The sequence below is a fragment of the Hyperolius riggenbachi genome, chromosome 4, assembly GCF_040937935.1.
Source record: "Hyperolius riggenbachi isolate aHypRig1 chromosome 4, aHypRig1.pri, whole genome shotgun sequence".
NCBI lineage: Eukaryota > Metazoa > Chordata > Amphibia > Anura > Hyperoliidae > Hyperolius > Hyperolius riggenbachi.
In genome coordinates, this window is record NC_090649.1 from 151,568,323 (window position 1) to 151,584,865 (window position 16,543).

A 16,543-nucleotide genomic window follows, 5' to 3' on the forward strand; every position below is an offset into this window, starting at 1 on the left:
ACGTGGAATTCCAATAAAATTGATTCAGGTTTGTGGCAGTAATGTGACAAAATGTGGAAAACTTCAAGGGGGCTAAATACTTTTGCAAACCACTGTATGTGCCTCAGTATAGGTAGCTGGCTATATGTGCCTCAGTATAGGTTAGCTGGGTATATGTGCCTTTAGTATAGGTTAGCTGGGTATATGTGCCTCAGTATAGGTTAGCTGGGTATATGTGCCTTTAGTATAGGTTAGCTGGGAATATGTACCTTTTTAGTACAGGTTAGCTGGGTATATGTGCCTCAGTATAGGTTAGCTGGGTATATGTGCCTCAGTATAGGTTAGCTGGGTATATGTGCCTCAGTATAGGTTAGCTGGGTATATGTGCCTTTAGTATAGGTTAGCTAGGTATATGTGCCTCAGTATAGGTTAGCTGGGTATATGTGCCTTTAGTATAGGTTAGCTAGGTATATGTGCCTCAGTATAGGTTAGCTGGGTATATGTGCCTCAGTATAGGTTAGCTGTGTATTTGTGCCTCAGTATAGGTAAGCTAGGTACAGGTATATGTGCCTCAGTATAGGTTAGCTAGGTATATGTGCCTCAGTATAGGTTAGCTAGGTATATGTGCCTCAGTATAAGTTAGCTGGGTATCTGTGCCTCAGTATAGGTTAGCTGGGTATATGTGCCTCAGTATAGGTTAGCTGGGTATATGTGCCTCAGTATAAGTTAGCTGGGTATCTGTGCCTCAGTATAGGTTAGCTGGGTATGTGTGCCTCAGTATAGGTTAGCTGGGTATGTGTGCCTCAGTATAGGTTAGCTGGGTATGTGTGCCTCAGTATAGGTTAGCTGGGTATGTGTGCCTCAGTATAGGTTAGCTGGGTATGTGTGCCTCAGTATAGGTTAGCTGGGTATCTGTGCCTCAGTATAGGTTAGCTGGGTATATGTGCCTCAGCATAGGTTAGCTAGGTATATGTGCCTTTAGTATAGGTTAGCTAGGTATATGTGCCTTTAGTATAGGTTAGCTGGGTATATGTCCCTCAGTATAGGTTAGCTGGGTATATGTCCCTCAGTATAGGTTAGCTGGGTATATGTGCCTTTAGTATAGGATAGCTAGGTATATGTGCCTCAGTATAGGATAGCTGGGTATATGTGGGGGGAAATTGCTATACAAAGTACTTTTTCAAGCACTTTGCAGTTTCCCCTTACCTTCCATTGAGCAAAAACACTCAGAAAATGGGACAGGCAGCGCTTTGCTGAGCGGATCGGAAACAAACCGCTCAGATGTGAACACTCTCATAGGGAATCATTGCACCCTTGATGTGAACAAGCCCTGAAGCCTAGTACTAGTGGTTCAGAAAGTTTTTTCACCTACTGAATTGGATTTGCTCCTCCCATTTACTTAGTGTTATTCTTTGTATGCTTGCAAAACTGTTATTTTTCAGGATACTCTCCTACAAGATTTTGATGTCTTCTCATTACAGTAATATCAAAAAATGATAATGTTTTGTAAGTTCTTACAAATAAAGTATATGTTATTGTATTTTTCATATTGTTTAAATAAAAGCTTTGGCATATGAAACATTAAAGCAGCCCCTCTCATAGGGAACAAGAAGTGAGACTTTGTGCCCAACATTTGGCTGGTGATTTCCCCCAAAACATTTGCCCCTGCACCCAACTGCTATTTTGCAATGCGGATTTTCAGCTGAAACTAGCAATAACTGGTTGCTATGAGCTTTCCCACACGTTCAGATGTTATTGGGTAAACCGCTAACCCATACTTACTCTGTAAGAGGAACTCCAGTGAAAACGTAATAAAAAAAGTACTTCATTTTTACAATAATTATGTATAAATGATTGTCAGTGTTTGCCCATTGTAAAATATTTTAAATCCCTGATTTACATTCTGACATTTATTACACGGTGACATTTTTACTGTTGGCAGGTGCTGCATGCTTTTTTGGCAGTTGGAAACAGCTGTAAACAGCTATTTCCCACAATGTAACAAGGTTCACAGACAGGAAACTGCCAGGAGTACCACGGTCCTCAGTTTCTTGTGGGAGAGGTTTCACCACAACATCAGTCATACAGCGCCCCCTGATGGTCTGTTTGTGAAAAGGAATAGATTTCTCATGTAAAAGGGGGTATTGGCTACTGATTGGGATAAAGTTCAATTCTTGGTCGGAGTTTCCCTTTAAAGCAAACCTGAACTGAAATTAAACCTATGACATAATTACGATAATTGAATGCATAGTACTAATTGTAAATAGAACATTCATATCATAGAACAGTCTCTCATATGTAAGTAGTTTAAGGACTGAATATTTAATGCTGCGTTCTGATCAGCAGCCATGACTCTATGATGTAAAAACCTTTTAATTCTGCTGCGAAACAAACAGAATAGCCATTTGAATTTTTCATCACTAAGCTGTTACCACTAGTAAACATAAGTATTTTGGCTTCTATTTACTTTTCAGGATGGTGGGCTGTTTTCGACTTGCTTTTTGACTGACTCATTTGTATAGATAACACTCGTTTTTTTTTTTTTTTTAACACTTGCACGGCAAGAAAATAGAAACAGACCCCAGATAAGTTATTAGTGGAACTAATATTACATGTACCAATGTTATCTCATCCTGTCACGTATCAGTTCAGGTACGCTTTAAGACATTTGTAATTTATTTTTTCTTTTGTAGGTATTATCCCTACCATTATGCACCATATTTGTCTGATATTCAGAATATCAGTCATCTAATCCTGAAGTTTGACCTGGCAAAACCTTTCATGCCATTTGAACAGCTGCTGGCTGTCTTACCCGCTGCTAGTAAAGATTTGCTGCCTCAATCTTATCAGGTAATACTTTATTAACAGTAAAAAAAAAAAATTTGTTTTGTTTTTTTTGTTTGTATATTCTAACAAGCATATTTTACCTTTTATATAGAGTTTAATGGTCAGCGAAGACTCTCCTATAATAGATTATTATCCTCAAGACTTTAAAACTGATCTTAATGGGAAGCAGCAAGAGTGGGAGGCGGTCGTGTTAATTCCGTTTATTGATGAGGTAAGCTTCCCAGGTCTTTCGTCATGTGCTGAAGATCTAGTGACATAGGTTTACTACGTGCTTGTTTAATGTGGACCTGAACTCAGAACTTCCTCTCTGCTCTAAAAGAAAAGCAACAGCATAATAACCGTTTAAGAAAAACTGTTTTGTTACAGCTGATATAAAGCCTGCAATAAATCTGCAGTGTTTCTACTTCCTGCTTTCATGGAAGCAGACATATTGTTAGGGCTGGTGCACACCGAGTGGCTTTTTCAGCGTTTCTGCAGCCGCTCGCGGCTGCGGATACGCTTGGTCAATGTATCTCAATGGGGTGGGTCACACCAGAGTGGGAGGAGTTTTGCAGAAACGCATACTCCCGGGGTGAGGCATTTTTTGGATTGTGGATGCGTTTCTGCCTCAATGTAAAGTATAGGAAAAACGCAAACCGCTCTGAAAAACGGCAGTTCAGAGCGGTTTTGCAGGCGTTTTTGTTACAGAAGCTGTTCAGTAACAGCTTTACTGTAACAATATCTGAAATCTACTACACCAAAAACGCTTCACAAAACCGCAAAATGCTAGCTGAAACGCTACAGAAAAATAAGAAAAAGCGGTTCAAAATCTGCTAGCATTTTGCGGATCTGCTAGCGTGTTTTGGTGTGCACCAGGCCTTAAAGTGGATCCGAGTTGAACTTTTACTCATTGCATAATTGTGTTCCTTTCCTATCGTTTATAGGGCATTCCTCAAGCCAAAAACTTTTTTGTTTTAATACTCTAATTTCCTATAAACTAAACAAGCCTCTCCAACAGCATTTCAGAGAGCCTTGGCATTTTCAGACAGTGGAGGTATTACTAGCCAGAGATTTCAGAAGCAGAGGGGAGGAGGGGGATTAGATTTTTTTTCACAGGCTGAGTGCTGATGATGCAGAAAAGCTTGCTGTGTGTAATGTTTACAAACATATGGCTGCTGTCATTGTATCACAGGAAGAAATAATCATATTCTATTGAAGCTGTTTGCTGCTAGATTTGCTGTGTAAACTATCTAAACTTTAGATATATAGACAAGTTACTTATTCTAGTTTTTCATCTCGGATCCGCTTTAACATCCTGTGCTTTCAAATGAGTTCATCTGCTGTGGCAGTCAGCTGACATGGGAATAGATCAAATTACAACTTGTGAATAGACACAAATGAGGGGGTATTAGACAGGCTAAACTCTTTAAATACATACGGGGAGCATTTCTCTATTTATTTATTTTTTTGTCCTGTGCAAGAGTTCAGGTCCATTTTAAAGAGAACCCGAGGTGGGGTTCTTAGAATGATCTCTGCACACAGGCTGGGTCTGCCTTTACTGTCCAGCCTCTGTTGCTATCTCAATCCCCCTAAGTTCCCCCTGCGCTCTGCTGTCCCCCATAAATCACAGCCGCGCTGTCAACACGCAGAGTGTTGCAGAGGGCTGTGTTTACCTATGTACTGTCACTCTCGCTGCACCCCCCGCCTCTTGCATAGCTCCGGTCCCCGCCCGCGTCCCTTCCCTCCCCGCTGATTGGAGGGAAGGGACGCGGGCAGGGACCGGAACTATGGAGGAGGCGGGGGGAGCGCCAAGAGTGACCGTACAGAGGTAAACCCAGCTCGCTGCGTGTCGACAGCGCGGCTGTGATTTATGAGGGCATAGCAGAGCGCAGTGGGAACTGGGGGGGGGGGGCTTGATTAAAATGGCAACAGAGGCTGGGCAGTATAGGCAGACCCAGCCTCTGTGTGCAGATGTCATTCTTAGAACCCCACCTCGGGTTCTCTTTAAGCATAATATTGTAATGCTATTTTAAAATGTAAATGATAAATATTCCTGGTCTAATATAATGCTGCCTGCCCCAGGCCAGGGGTCGTGCTGGAGTAAACCGAAGCACTGCCATAATATTAATGGGCCAGACTGTGTTGCAGGGTTATTTTTTTCATGTAACTAGTCTGTTGTATTCTTACTTTCCTACACCTCAGGTTAAAGCTAGCGTGTTTTTTTGTTTGGTTTTGTTTGTTTGTTTTCTGCAAACCATTTTTGCATTTGCCGCAACACTAGCGTGTTGCAGTGCATTGCATCTGACAGTATAATCACATTGCTAACAGGATGCAGTGATTTTGTAATGGTGCAGTGTAATCGTGGTGCATACAGTGAGGTACTGCATAAAGCACATTTAAAGCGAAGTAAACGTTGTATGTGCTTTACTGTATACGTTTACACAACACACAATACGACTTTTCTCTTTTGTTGTATTTTCTCACACTACGCACTGCAATATGTCACTGTGACCATAGTCATGTTTTTATTAACTGGCTGGCTGAGTTTGCAACCATGTGTGCTCTTGCGGATACCAGAAGCTGCTCTCCTGAGACACCACCCGTCTGTTTCTTCCAAACTCCTCCCCCAATCCCATCATTCCCTAAATGAGGTAGTCATGGATTAGCTGGGAGGAGGCCCTAAGGTATTTATTCTCTTTTAGTACAGAGGTGACCCTACACACCTCCTATGGTCTGACAGATTAAGTTTGTGCCCAGCATTGCATATACAGTTCTATAGCCCTATTTATTATTATTATTATTATTTTTATTATTATTTTAGTATTTATATAGCGCCGACATATTACGCAGCGCTGTACAGTGTATATATATATATATCTTGTCACTAACTGTCCCTCAAAGGAGCTCACAATCTAATCCCTACCATTGCCATATGTCTAAATTATGTAGTGTAAGTACTTTAGTCTAGGGCCAATTTTTTTAGGGGGAGCCAATTAACTTATCTGTATGTTTTTGGAATGTGGGAGGAAACCGGAGTGCCCGGAGGAAACCCACGCAGACACGGAGAGAACATACAAACTCTTTGCAGATAGTGCCCTGGCTGGGATTCGAACCAGGGACCCAGCGCTGCAAGGCGAGAGAGCTAACCACTACGCCACCGTGCTGCCCATTTGTCCCTGCCCAACATTCCAGATGCAATCCAATAGCCTTATCTGTCCTCATTCAGCAACAAAGCATTAGCTTTTCCCAAATCTCTCCCAGTGTCTTTTATTAAATGGGTAAAAAAGAGCAGTAAAAAATGCTTTGCTTTTTTTTTTTTTAATTGGGATAACCTTTTTTTTTTATTTTTTATTGGCGTCAACCTCTTGAACTTATTTCACATTGCCCCATCTCTTCCCCATAAAGCTCTCTGGACAACGGTCACTGACATCGCACACTTTGAGGGTGTAGGTGGGATTAAATGTTTTATTACTTAGTAAGCAGGGGGGGGGGGGGAGAAGGGGAAAGACTGATCTTTTGTACTGCACTGCTTGCCATAAAGAGTTAAGCAGTCAGCAATGGTAGGATGTGTGATGATAATGTGATCTGCTCAATGCTGAAGAGACCACAAACAGGTTTTATAATAAACATAAGTGTTGTTTTTCCATTGACTTAAATTTATATGCAGCATGCACTACTATTTCCATAATAATCATGGTGCCCTTGAAGACTGGCCCTTACTGAGCCTATTATTGTGTTCAGTGCAGCATACAATCTTGTTGCCTCCTATTCAGTGTGATTTTTAGATATTTGTATCTGATATGCTAGTAAATAGTTTTTCTGTTTGTGATTCATATGCTGATACTGTATATACTCACATATAAGCCTAATTTTTCAGCACAAAAAATGTGCTGAAAAGTTACCCCCTCGACTTATATGCGGGTCAGTGGAGCAGAATGGATGGTGGAGCAGGTTTTGTTACTGGCAGAGGAATGTAATAATCGTGCACTAGTGATCTTGCTCTTACCAGCTTGCGCCCTGCTGTGTCGGTGTCTCCCATCCCCTGCAACATGGTGTGCAGAGTGTGCTGCTCAAAACTACCTGTGTCCCATGGCTTGTGGAGCAGTGCATGCAAGCAGCGTGTCAGCGGTTCAATAATCTGGGATTCTTCCTATGTGGCAATCACTGTCTCTCATATCTATGATGCCATCTAGTGGCATTTTGAGACAAAGCTATATCATCATTGGTGCACATCTGGCTATGGGGAGTTAGGATGACTTGTAATGGGGGGCAGATATGGCTACTGTGGAGGGGACTATACTGGGGAGGGGGCTTATACGTGAGGCAATCACTTTTTCCTGGTTTCTGAAGAAAAAGTGGGTACCTTGGCTTATACGTGGGTCGGCTTATATGTGAGTATATACGGTAATTAATAATTCAAATATTTACTATGCACTTGTAAAGCAGAACTGTATTTCAATCTTACTGTCCCACAGACACGATTGCTAGAAGCCATGGATCCCTGCAATAGGATATTGGCTGAGGAAGAGAAGATGCGCAATAGACATAGTGAATGTTTTATGTACTGGTTTGACAAGGAAGCAGACTTCCTATATCACTCACCTTGGCCAGAGAAGTTTCAAAGCATTGAGCATTGCCATTCAAGGTAAAATTATGCCTGATAACTTCATTCAGTAATGAACAGATAAAGGGATGAGCTGAAGCTATACAGTGTTGCTGCATCTCTGTGTTATGACCAGAAAAATACAGCAATTATATTATTGTGAAGTACTACATTGTGACTGATATTAAAGTAAGTCAGAAGCGAAAAAGAAAAACAGATAATTGAGAGGTAAGGCCTTCCTGTTCCTATCCCGGACCCTTTGTTCCACCGCAGGAACTTCCATTAGCAGTCTCTGACTGATGCTTCTGAGACTTTCTGCTGCTGTGTTAGGCTTCGGGAGCCTGAGTGCTCTCAAAGAAGGGCCGCCCCGTACTGCGCATGCGTGAGCACGCTTTTTCGCCCAGTCACACATATGCATTACGGAGCCGCTCGTCTTCTGGAGCACTCTGGCTCCCGAACACTTCTGAAGCCAGCAGGAGATTTGAACTGAGGAGCCAGGGCTGGAACGCAAGGACCGTGAGAGAAATGGGAGAGGTCTATAGGACCCAGAACTTTCCCTCTCGTTAGGTAAGTATAACTTTTTTTTTTTATATTCATACATCCTTTAAGCTAAACTGTGGGCACACCTGCTGTCTCCCAGACTCTCCTATATATTGGATATTTCTAGAGTCCCAGGGCCAGATTTATCAAGAGTGTCTGAGACAAAACATTGGTGGGTTTTTAGAGATCCATGCAGAACTGTCTCAGGCATCTTAAAAAATCATTAGATAGTGCAGATTCATTCTAAAACTGTTGTATAATAGGAGGAGCTAGGAAGGTCTCTCAGACAGTGCAGTGTGTGAGGGGAATTGCTGTTGGTGAGGTAACCAACACACCTGCTGTATTGATAGCAGCAGGCTCTGAGGAGGAATTCAGCAGGTGGGAGGAGCACATCCCAAATTATGTATAGCCTGCACTCTGCAATCATGTCTAGCCAGCAGTTCTACATCTGTAGAACTGCTATCAAGCACTTCTTAATCTGTGCCAGTTTAGGGATGGATTTGCACTTCTCTTAACTATAGTGCAGCTCTAGAAATTCATGCTAAACTGCCACTATTGCGCAGATTTAAGAAGGTTCTTATTATCATGCATAACTGTTCTAAACGTAACTTAAATGATTTTATTGTCTCAGCTGAATATTCCACAGCGCCCATCTTGAAATATTGACACTTTAACTATAAGCTATAATTATCGTTAAGTACTATTTAAACGGACTCCGAGCAGTGCAAAAACTATGGAAAGATGCATATCATTTTAAAGCTCTCTTTCGCCTCTTTCTAATGATATATAAACCACCACCCTACGCCTTTTAGTTTTCGCTATTTTTTGCGATTGAAATAGCCGCAGCCGTGATTTCGATCGCAAAAATGGAGAAAACTAAAAGGCGTAGGGCGGCGATTTATATATCATTGGAAAGAGGAGAAAGAGAGCTTTACAATGATATGCATCTTTCCATAGTTTCTGCACTGATCGGAGTCCCTTTAACTTTTTCCTTAGATTGATAAATGGGGATGAGCAATGAGATGTAAATTCTCCTTGCATTCCAATTTCATTTAAATTTTATGCAGTTTGGACCACTAAAAATTGACAGGAAGCTATTCTGATTGGTCTAACTTCAAGCTGCATATAATTTACATTACATTTGAATGCAAGGAAAAAATATTTTTATTTTATTGATCATCCCTAGAGATGAGCACAAGCCTGTGCTAGCACCCACTGTAGACTTATATTTACCAGTACATCCTTTGCCCAAACTGCTGGTAGGAAATGCATATATAGTAGCACCATTCCCAACTGGTTAAGTTTGACTGCTTGATTAGGCATGTAGAATTGCTGGGCCACAGAATATGAAATTACTATATATCCTTCAGTATGCCAGATATTAAAGCCCCTGAAGAAAGTACCAGAATAAACAATCACCTCCAATCATATCTCTTCAGATCTCCCCTACCCTTCTGGGCTCTACATCTTATAAAACCCCTCAAAAGCACCAATTTGACATGGACAACTTATTTAATAGCATTTTGTTGTTACATTTTTCTCCCCTTTTTTTCTTTTTGCAGGAGTAAGGCTATTTCACTGGATGCATGGCATGTTGACATGGTGGATAACAAGATCACAAACGTGAACAAGAGTGCACTATACTTTTGTGGCTTCCCAACTCTGAAACATATTAAGCACACAGTAAGTAATTCGCTGTTTCAGTGACTTGGGCATTGTACACCTTGACACAGCAGTCTTTTCTATGTATGCTAGTATGTACTCTTGAAATGGCCTATAAAGGAAGGAATATGGCATCGGGGTCCTTTTTTTTTTTTTTTTTTTTGAGAAATTCCATCCCTCCTATTGTCATTCTGATCCTTTGGCTTCCATAGTTTTAGATAAATAACATAACCAAGCCCAACAAACCACTGGTTCAGTGACTCAGAACACATTCAGTTAAGGCTTCAACACAACTCCAAGGCAAGTGAAATACTTTATAAGGAAAACTGCCATGGCACCCTCTATATGTTGCTCTTTCTGAATGTTTTCATGACTGCTGACCTCTTATCTGTCGTTTTACTAAATAAAATTACTATTTAATTGCCACAAAATACAGGTTTTTTTTGGGGGGGGGGTTGTTGTTTTTTTACCACAGCATATGAACTTGGTTTTTCTTTTTTCCAGTTCTCTCTGAAGAAAACAGGAGTTCAAGTTTTCCAACAGAGTAGTCGTGGAGAGAATATGATTTTGAACATAGTGGTTAATGAAGACCCTGACAATAACGTAAGTGCCGTATTGGCTTTCAGAATTTTATCATAGAAACTAAGCCATGCAGCTTGTTTCTGTGATGGGAACATTGGCTGTAATGTTCATATGTGCTCCCTTTGTCTTTAGGCTGTGGATGCTGTGTCTTCGGCAGTGCTTGGGAAATCGGTGTTCGTGAACTGGCCCCATCTAGAGGAAGCCCGGATTGTTGCAGTGTCAGATGGAGAAGTGAAGTATGTGAATTCTTGCCAAAAAACTTTGCTGTCCTTCACCACTGTTTCTCAAATTATACTTGAAATGCTAGGTATCGCTTTACAGTTACACTTGGTGTCGGGGAGCACCCATGAGCAAAAGATCCTGATGTGCCAATGCATTTGGTCACAGTACCCACTATACAACAAGAAGGCCCTTATAGGCAAGCACCACCATTAGTAAAACAGTTCTTTATTAGAAGTCAATAGTAAATGGCCCCAGGGACAGCCTGCTATTTCAAACCACTCCGCTCTTTTTCAAGCCATTAAGCCATATTTCTGAGGCAAAGGTAGATAACCTCTCCTTAAATAGTCATACATATGTGCATCAACCAATCAAATCTAAATTGCGTGCAGCCAATGACCATGCAGCGTGGACCTAATGGAAGACTTGGTTTAATATGAACTCGCCCATAGAAAATAAACAGGGCCGTCTGACATCAGCCATTACCATAACTCTGTATGATCACCGTTTCACTGCATGTGATTCCAATTTTTAATCGTTACAGCATGCTGCATTTTTTTCTGTTGATAGCATTCAGGGAAAATTGGAATTGCAATTCGGAATCGCAGATCAGATTTGCAGTGTGCAGGGAGCCTAAAACACATTTAGTGTTATACATTGCCATTTCAAGTACTAAAGAAGGTTTCCGCCCCAGTCAAAAAATGGACCCCTTAATAAAATCACTTTCTGTGCTGACATACTTTTGCTGTTTTTTTTAATACATGTCAAGAAAACCATGCAACAGTGAAGCTTCCTTTACCAACATAGGGATTTGTGCTCCATGTTGGTTCCACTTTTCTTTTCACTTGTCTTGGCAAGTCTGTGAAAATCTGTCATTAGTACTGCTGGATCAGTATTAAAGAGCAAGCTCAACATTTCACTGGTAACTTTGTACTTCAGACAATGCATCTGCTGCTGGGTAACCATCGCTTCACATTCACAGATTAGTATTATAGACAGATGTGGGGGACTTCCATGGGAGTATCTTGTGCCCCGAAGTATGCCTGTTTACACCTTGGAGACAGTTCATCTATCAAGATCCAGAGTATTGGGCTGCTGTTGCACCGTGGATTAGATATATAGATGATGTGCTGGTGGTGTGGATGAGAGGCATGGAGGACTTGATGCGATTTGTGGAACGGTTAAATACAAATTATAGGAATATCAGACTTCTGTTTTTGATGTGTTGTTGACCATAAGGAGGAATAGAGTGGTCCTGTTGTGTTTTTGAAAACCCACTGCCTGTAACAGCCTCCTCCATGCCACCAGCCATCATCCCCAGCATCTGTTCAGAAGTATACCTCATGGTAAGCCCTGAACACTGTGAGGCCTGGGGCTCCACTGGCAGCTTCATGAGGGATCTCTGAGCCATTGAACCATTTGAGCGTGGATACCCACTGAAGGATCAAGAGTGGCATATCTGGTGAGCCTACCCTCAATAGGGAGAGTGCTGTATTGTTCTATGGTTAACTACATCGGCTCATCATTCGCTGCCGTGCAGGTGGACCCTCTCCTACCTATGGAATGATTATCAGAGCTAAAGTTGTGAATATATCTGTATAACATACAGTGAACCTATGCCCTACCCTATTTTCATATTTTACTCAAGATTTCCCTGGTACCAGATAGCATGACTGTGGGAAGGGGAATGCAGAGGTTCACTTTATAATTAAAATTGCAGATCCTTCAGAATACACTGTTGTAAAAAACTCTGACCTACACATGTACATATTTGAAGATGATTGGAATTCCTTGAACTGATTTAAAAGACAGTTTGTTTTTTTGTTTGTTTTTTTTAAACAATGTAGGTTCTTTTTGGAAGAACCACCTGGGACTCAGAAACTGTACACTGGACGGTCTGCACCGCCGACAAGATTAGTTGTTATCAATGACAAAGAGAGCAACATCTGGATAAAGGACGTGCAAGGGATCTCTGAACAGTAAGTTGTTGGTTTTTGTTGTTGTTCTTTTTCTTTATTTCTAGCACTGACACATTTTTCAGCAGTGTCATTCAGCCGAAGTAGGTTATTTGGGCTCCGTCCGTAAAATCAGCATTTCATAAGAATGCAATGTTAATTGTGGCTTACAAGCCAGTGTCCCAACTACAGTCTAAGGGCCCATTCACACTTAAAAGCGTGAAACGGTAGTGCTGTTTTGCGCAGGTGATTTTACCACGTTTAGCGTGGTAAAATCACTGTATACTCTCGTGATTCATAGCAATCGTGATCAGCGCTTTTATAAGCGCTGTATCACGTTCGCTCCTGAATCGCGGCAAAATGCTGCAGGAAATACATTTTGTGATTGCCGCTAATCGCAAAACACCTGCGATCGGCTGCAATCACAGCAGTGAGATCACTGCTATAGGTTAATATTGCACTAGCACTTTATAACGTGCTAGCGCTTCAGCGATTAGTGGGAATCACCTGCTAATTGCCCAAGTGAAAACAGGCCCTAAGGGCTCTTTCACATTAGGGCAGATTTTCTGCGTTTCAACGCAAAGGGTAAAGTTTGCGTTACCTAAGGTGAAATGAAAGTCCATAGACTTTCATTTTAACTTTCACATATAACGCAGCCTTTTTGTGCGTTGCGTTACACTGCACCCAGGCGCAGTTTTTCGGCCAACGCTAGCTTTATGCGTTACAATGTTAGTCAATGTAAAACGCACACTATGCGCGTTTTTAATCCGTTAACGCAGGCAATCAGTCCCAGAATGCAACAGAGGAACAATGTAGAAGCTTTAAGGGCTCCTTCACATCAGGCAACGCGAGCAGGAGCCGTTCTCCTGCACGCGTTGTCTGCCTGCGGCGTGTCGTCGGGTATCTGCGGTGCGACGCAATCAGCGGCGGTAGCTGGTAATTAAACCCGACGGAAAACGCCGTCCCGCAGGTGCGTTGGAGGAAAAACTGCGCCCGGGTGCGTCGGAACCGCAACACATCGAAACGCAGCGTCGAGTGTGAAAGGTAAAATGAAAGTCTATGGACTTTCATCTTACCTTGGTTAACGCAAACGGCTTCCGTTTGCGTTAACGCAGAAAGTCTGCCCTAATGTGAAAGAGCCCTTAAGAAAAAAAAAAATACCTGCGTTTTTCTATGTGCTGTAACGCATTGAAAACGGATTAAAAACGCACACTCACTGCAGTGCAACGCATATCAAAACACATTAAAACGCATACAACAAAACGTATGCTTTGAGCTTTCTCCAACGCAAGCTCTGATGTGAAAGAGCCCTAAGACCTTTTTTTGCTTTAAGCCATTTAAAAGTAACCCAAGGTTGAAAGATCTATGGAGGCTCCATTTTTTATTTCCTTTAAAACAGTGCCAGTTTGCCCGGTAGTCTTGCTGATCTTTGTGGTCAGTAGTGTCTGAATCACACACCCTGGAACAAGTTTCATAAGTTGATAATGTAGAAAGACTTTCATTTGTATACATATCTGTCTAAAAACACCATTAAAACTTGTACTCAAATCTTCATTACATTTTTTTTAAGTTACCAAAGAAGGAAAGGAGTAGTCATCAATGACACCTCGGTATTGCTGTATGGGCAGCTGCTTACAGGACGCCGATATCAGTTAACACAGGATGGAGAGGTTTATCTGGAGAAACAGTGGTCCAAGCAAGTACTCCCTTTCGCATACCAGACAGTTGTCAAGGTCAGCAAAGTATTCTAAAGCTAAGTACACACTTGAGATAAAAGTCTTTGGAAAAGGAAATTTTACCCCAGTCCATGTAGTATGACAGAATACCTACACAGTCTGTTCTATTGAGCTGAACTCCTCATCAGAAAAAAATCTTTGCAAGATGCTGTACACATGCAAAAGAGCAGTATCTGCAATAGATCAGTTCCTGCAAAATGAATTCATAGTCTATCTGCAGATCTCATACACAGTGGCGTTCCTACCATTGGGTGCAGGGGGGCGTGGCGCCCTGGGGGATTGACAGCCAGGGGGTGTCGCCACAACTCCCCATAGTTGCAGAGCCGGAGGGGAAGAGCAGCGCTAGGAGGGGTAGCAGAGACAGCGGCGGGGAGGGGGGACAGATCTCCCTCACCTGGGTCCCCTCCTTCTGCCTCTCTTCACCTGCATAATGCGGGCAGCGGGCACCAAACGGGCAGGCGGGCGGAAAATACTCACTTCACTTCCACGTTCCAGCTGCTGGAACGCTGCGTGGCCGTCTTGTGCCTCTTCTGCGCCTCCAATGCCGTGACCAGCATTGAAGGCGCAGAAGAGGCATGTGACGGCGATGCAGCGTTCCAGCGGCTGATATGCAGAAGTGAGGTGAGTTATTCTTCCCGCCTGCCCGCCCTGCCTGTTTGGTGCACATTTAACACATTTTGTAAGTGGTCAGAAACTTGTAAATAACTAATGAAAGAATAAAGTTGCATTAAAACCAAGCACACCATTGTTTTTCTTGTGAAATTCACAATAAGTTTGATGTGTCACATCAAACCCTCCTCCTATTGAAAAAACAAACGTTGGATTCAAAATGGCCAACTTCAAAATGGCCGCCATGGTCACCACCCTTCTTGAAAAGTCCCCCCCCCCCCCCCCACATATACTTATGTGCCACAAACAGGAAGTTAATATCACCAACCATTCCCATTTTATTAATGTGTAGCCATATAAATGGCCCACCATGTACATGGAATGGGTGAGGTAAAATTGGTCTGTGATCTTTCCTTTTCCAAAGACTTTTATGTCAAGTGTGTATGTAGCATTAGCTTTAGCCATGGAGATTTCATGCACCTAACTGAATTCCAATCTGTATCTGTAAAATGTTGATGTCTGCTTGTGTCTGCTTTCTGTTTCAGGATATTACTGCCTTTGAATCTGGTCACTCACATTTCAAAACACTTGGAGAGTTGTTTTCACCAGGCAGTACTGTCTTCATGCTTGGCCAGCCCTACTATGGTTGCATGGGAGAGGTAAGTTTTACTTTTTAGCTCTAGAACATGTAAGGTTTTTATATTGCCATTCCCCTCCCCTATATTATGTGAATAGAATATATTTGACAAGAAAAAAGAAACTGATGTAAATTATGTTTTCTGTGGTGTAAAATAGTAATGGTGGGCTCTCTGCAATGAAGCAGTCTCTCCCCCTCCCCACTAATTGTTTGCCAGTCTACTAAGATCCATTCAGATGTTTAATACATAATCAATTTCTACAAATTTATCAGACTCCCATGGGATGAATATCAAACATCATTTTTCAGAACAATTCTAACGCCTAGGTTGATGCAGAGGGGAATTACTGTGAGTTGAGCCAGTTAAAGGCTAGCGGAGTTGGGTATCCAGGTCACATAGGAGCTGAGAGAGTACAACAATTTGTAAACAAAATGTTCATGATACAGTGAAAACCGTATTTAATAATATGCATTTAGGCCAGGCATGGGCAAACTTGGCCCTCCAGCTGTTAAGGAACTACAAGTCTCACAATGTATTTGCCTTTGAGTCATGACTGTGGCTGTTAGACTCCTGCACTGCATTGTGGGACTTGTAGTTCCTTAACAGCTGGAGGGCCAAGTTTGCCCATGCCTGATTTAGGCCCTTATTTCCTCTTTTTCTTTTCTTTTTTTTTTTTTGCACAACTTTCCAATTCCATACAAGCACAGAAAAAAAGTGGCAGTTTTTACCAGTGGCATAGCTAAGGAGCTATGGGCCCCGGTTCAAATTTTACGCTGGCGCCCCCCCCCCCCAGCACTCTATACATAACAATTGATATCGCGCACCAAAACCTGCAAAGGACAACCACAGTGTCAGAGGTGCAAGAAGGGGACAGGGAAGGTTTGTTGATGATTACTAGACTACCATTCAATGTGTCTATAGAAATGATTATTACAGTGCCAATAGCTAATACTGTGGTTTATGGAGGGCCCTGGTGCGGTAGAGACCTCTGCAACCCCTATTGCTATGCTACTAGTTTTTACATTTGGTTTAGCATCTGCACACACTGGTGTAACATACCATGATAACCATTGTTCTGCTGCATGCCATGACTCTTGGAAGAATATATGTGATTCACAAAGCAGATCGAAACACATTTTTTAATTAGGTACCACATAGACCATCATATGTCAATCTACCGACTTTTAAAGTTGG

At 41.9% G+C, this 16,543-nt stretch overlaps 1 protein-coding gene across 2 annotated transcripts in view; it reads left to right on the forward strand.

The window, feature by feature from the left end:
* Positions 1-16,543, forward strand: part of XRN1 (5'-3' exoribonuclease 1) — a 131,273-nt gene that overhangs the window by 68,301 nt on the left and 46,429 nt on the right. For both annotated transcript variants that reach the window (XM_068280785.1, XM_068280786.1), the window contains exons 14-22: positions 2,673-2,829; positions 2,918-3,037; positions 7,281-7,450; positions 9,511-9,631; positions 10,115-10,213; positions 10,325-10,428; positions 12,259-12,390; positions 13,937-14,099; positions 15,257-15,370. In XM_068280785.1, the coding sequence (XP_068136886.1) occupies positions 2,673-2,829; positions 2,918-3,037; positions 7,281-7,450; positions 9,511-9,631; positions 10,115-10,213; positions 10,325-10,428; positions 12,259-12,390; positions 13,937-14,099; positions 15,257-15,370 (1,180 nt within the window). The remainder of the gene's footprint in view (positions 1-2,672; positions 2,830-2,917; positions 3,038-7,280; positions 7,451-9,510; positions 9,632-10,114; positions 10,214-10,324; positions 10,429-12,258; positions 12,391-13,936; positions 14,100-15,256; positions 15,371-16,543) is intronic.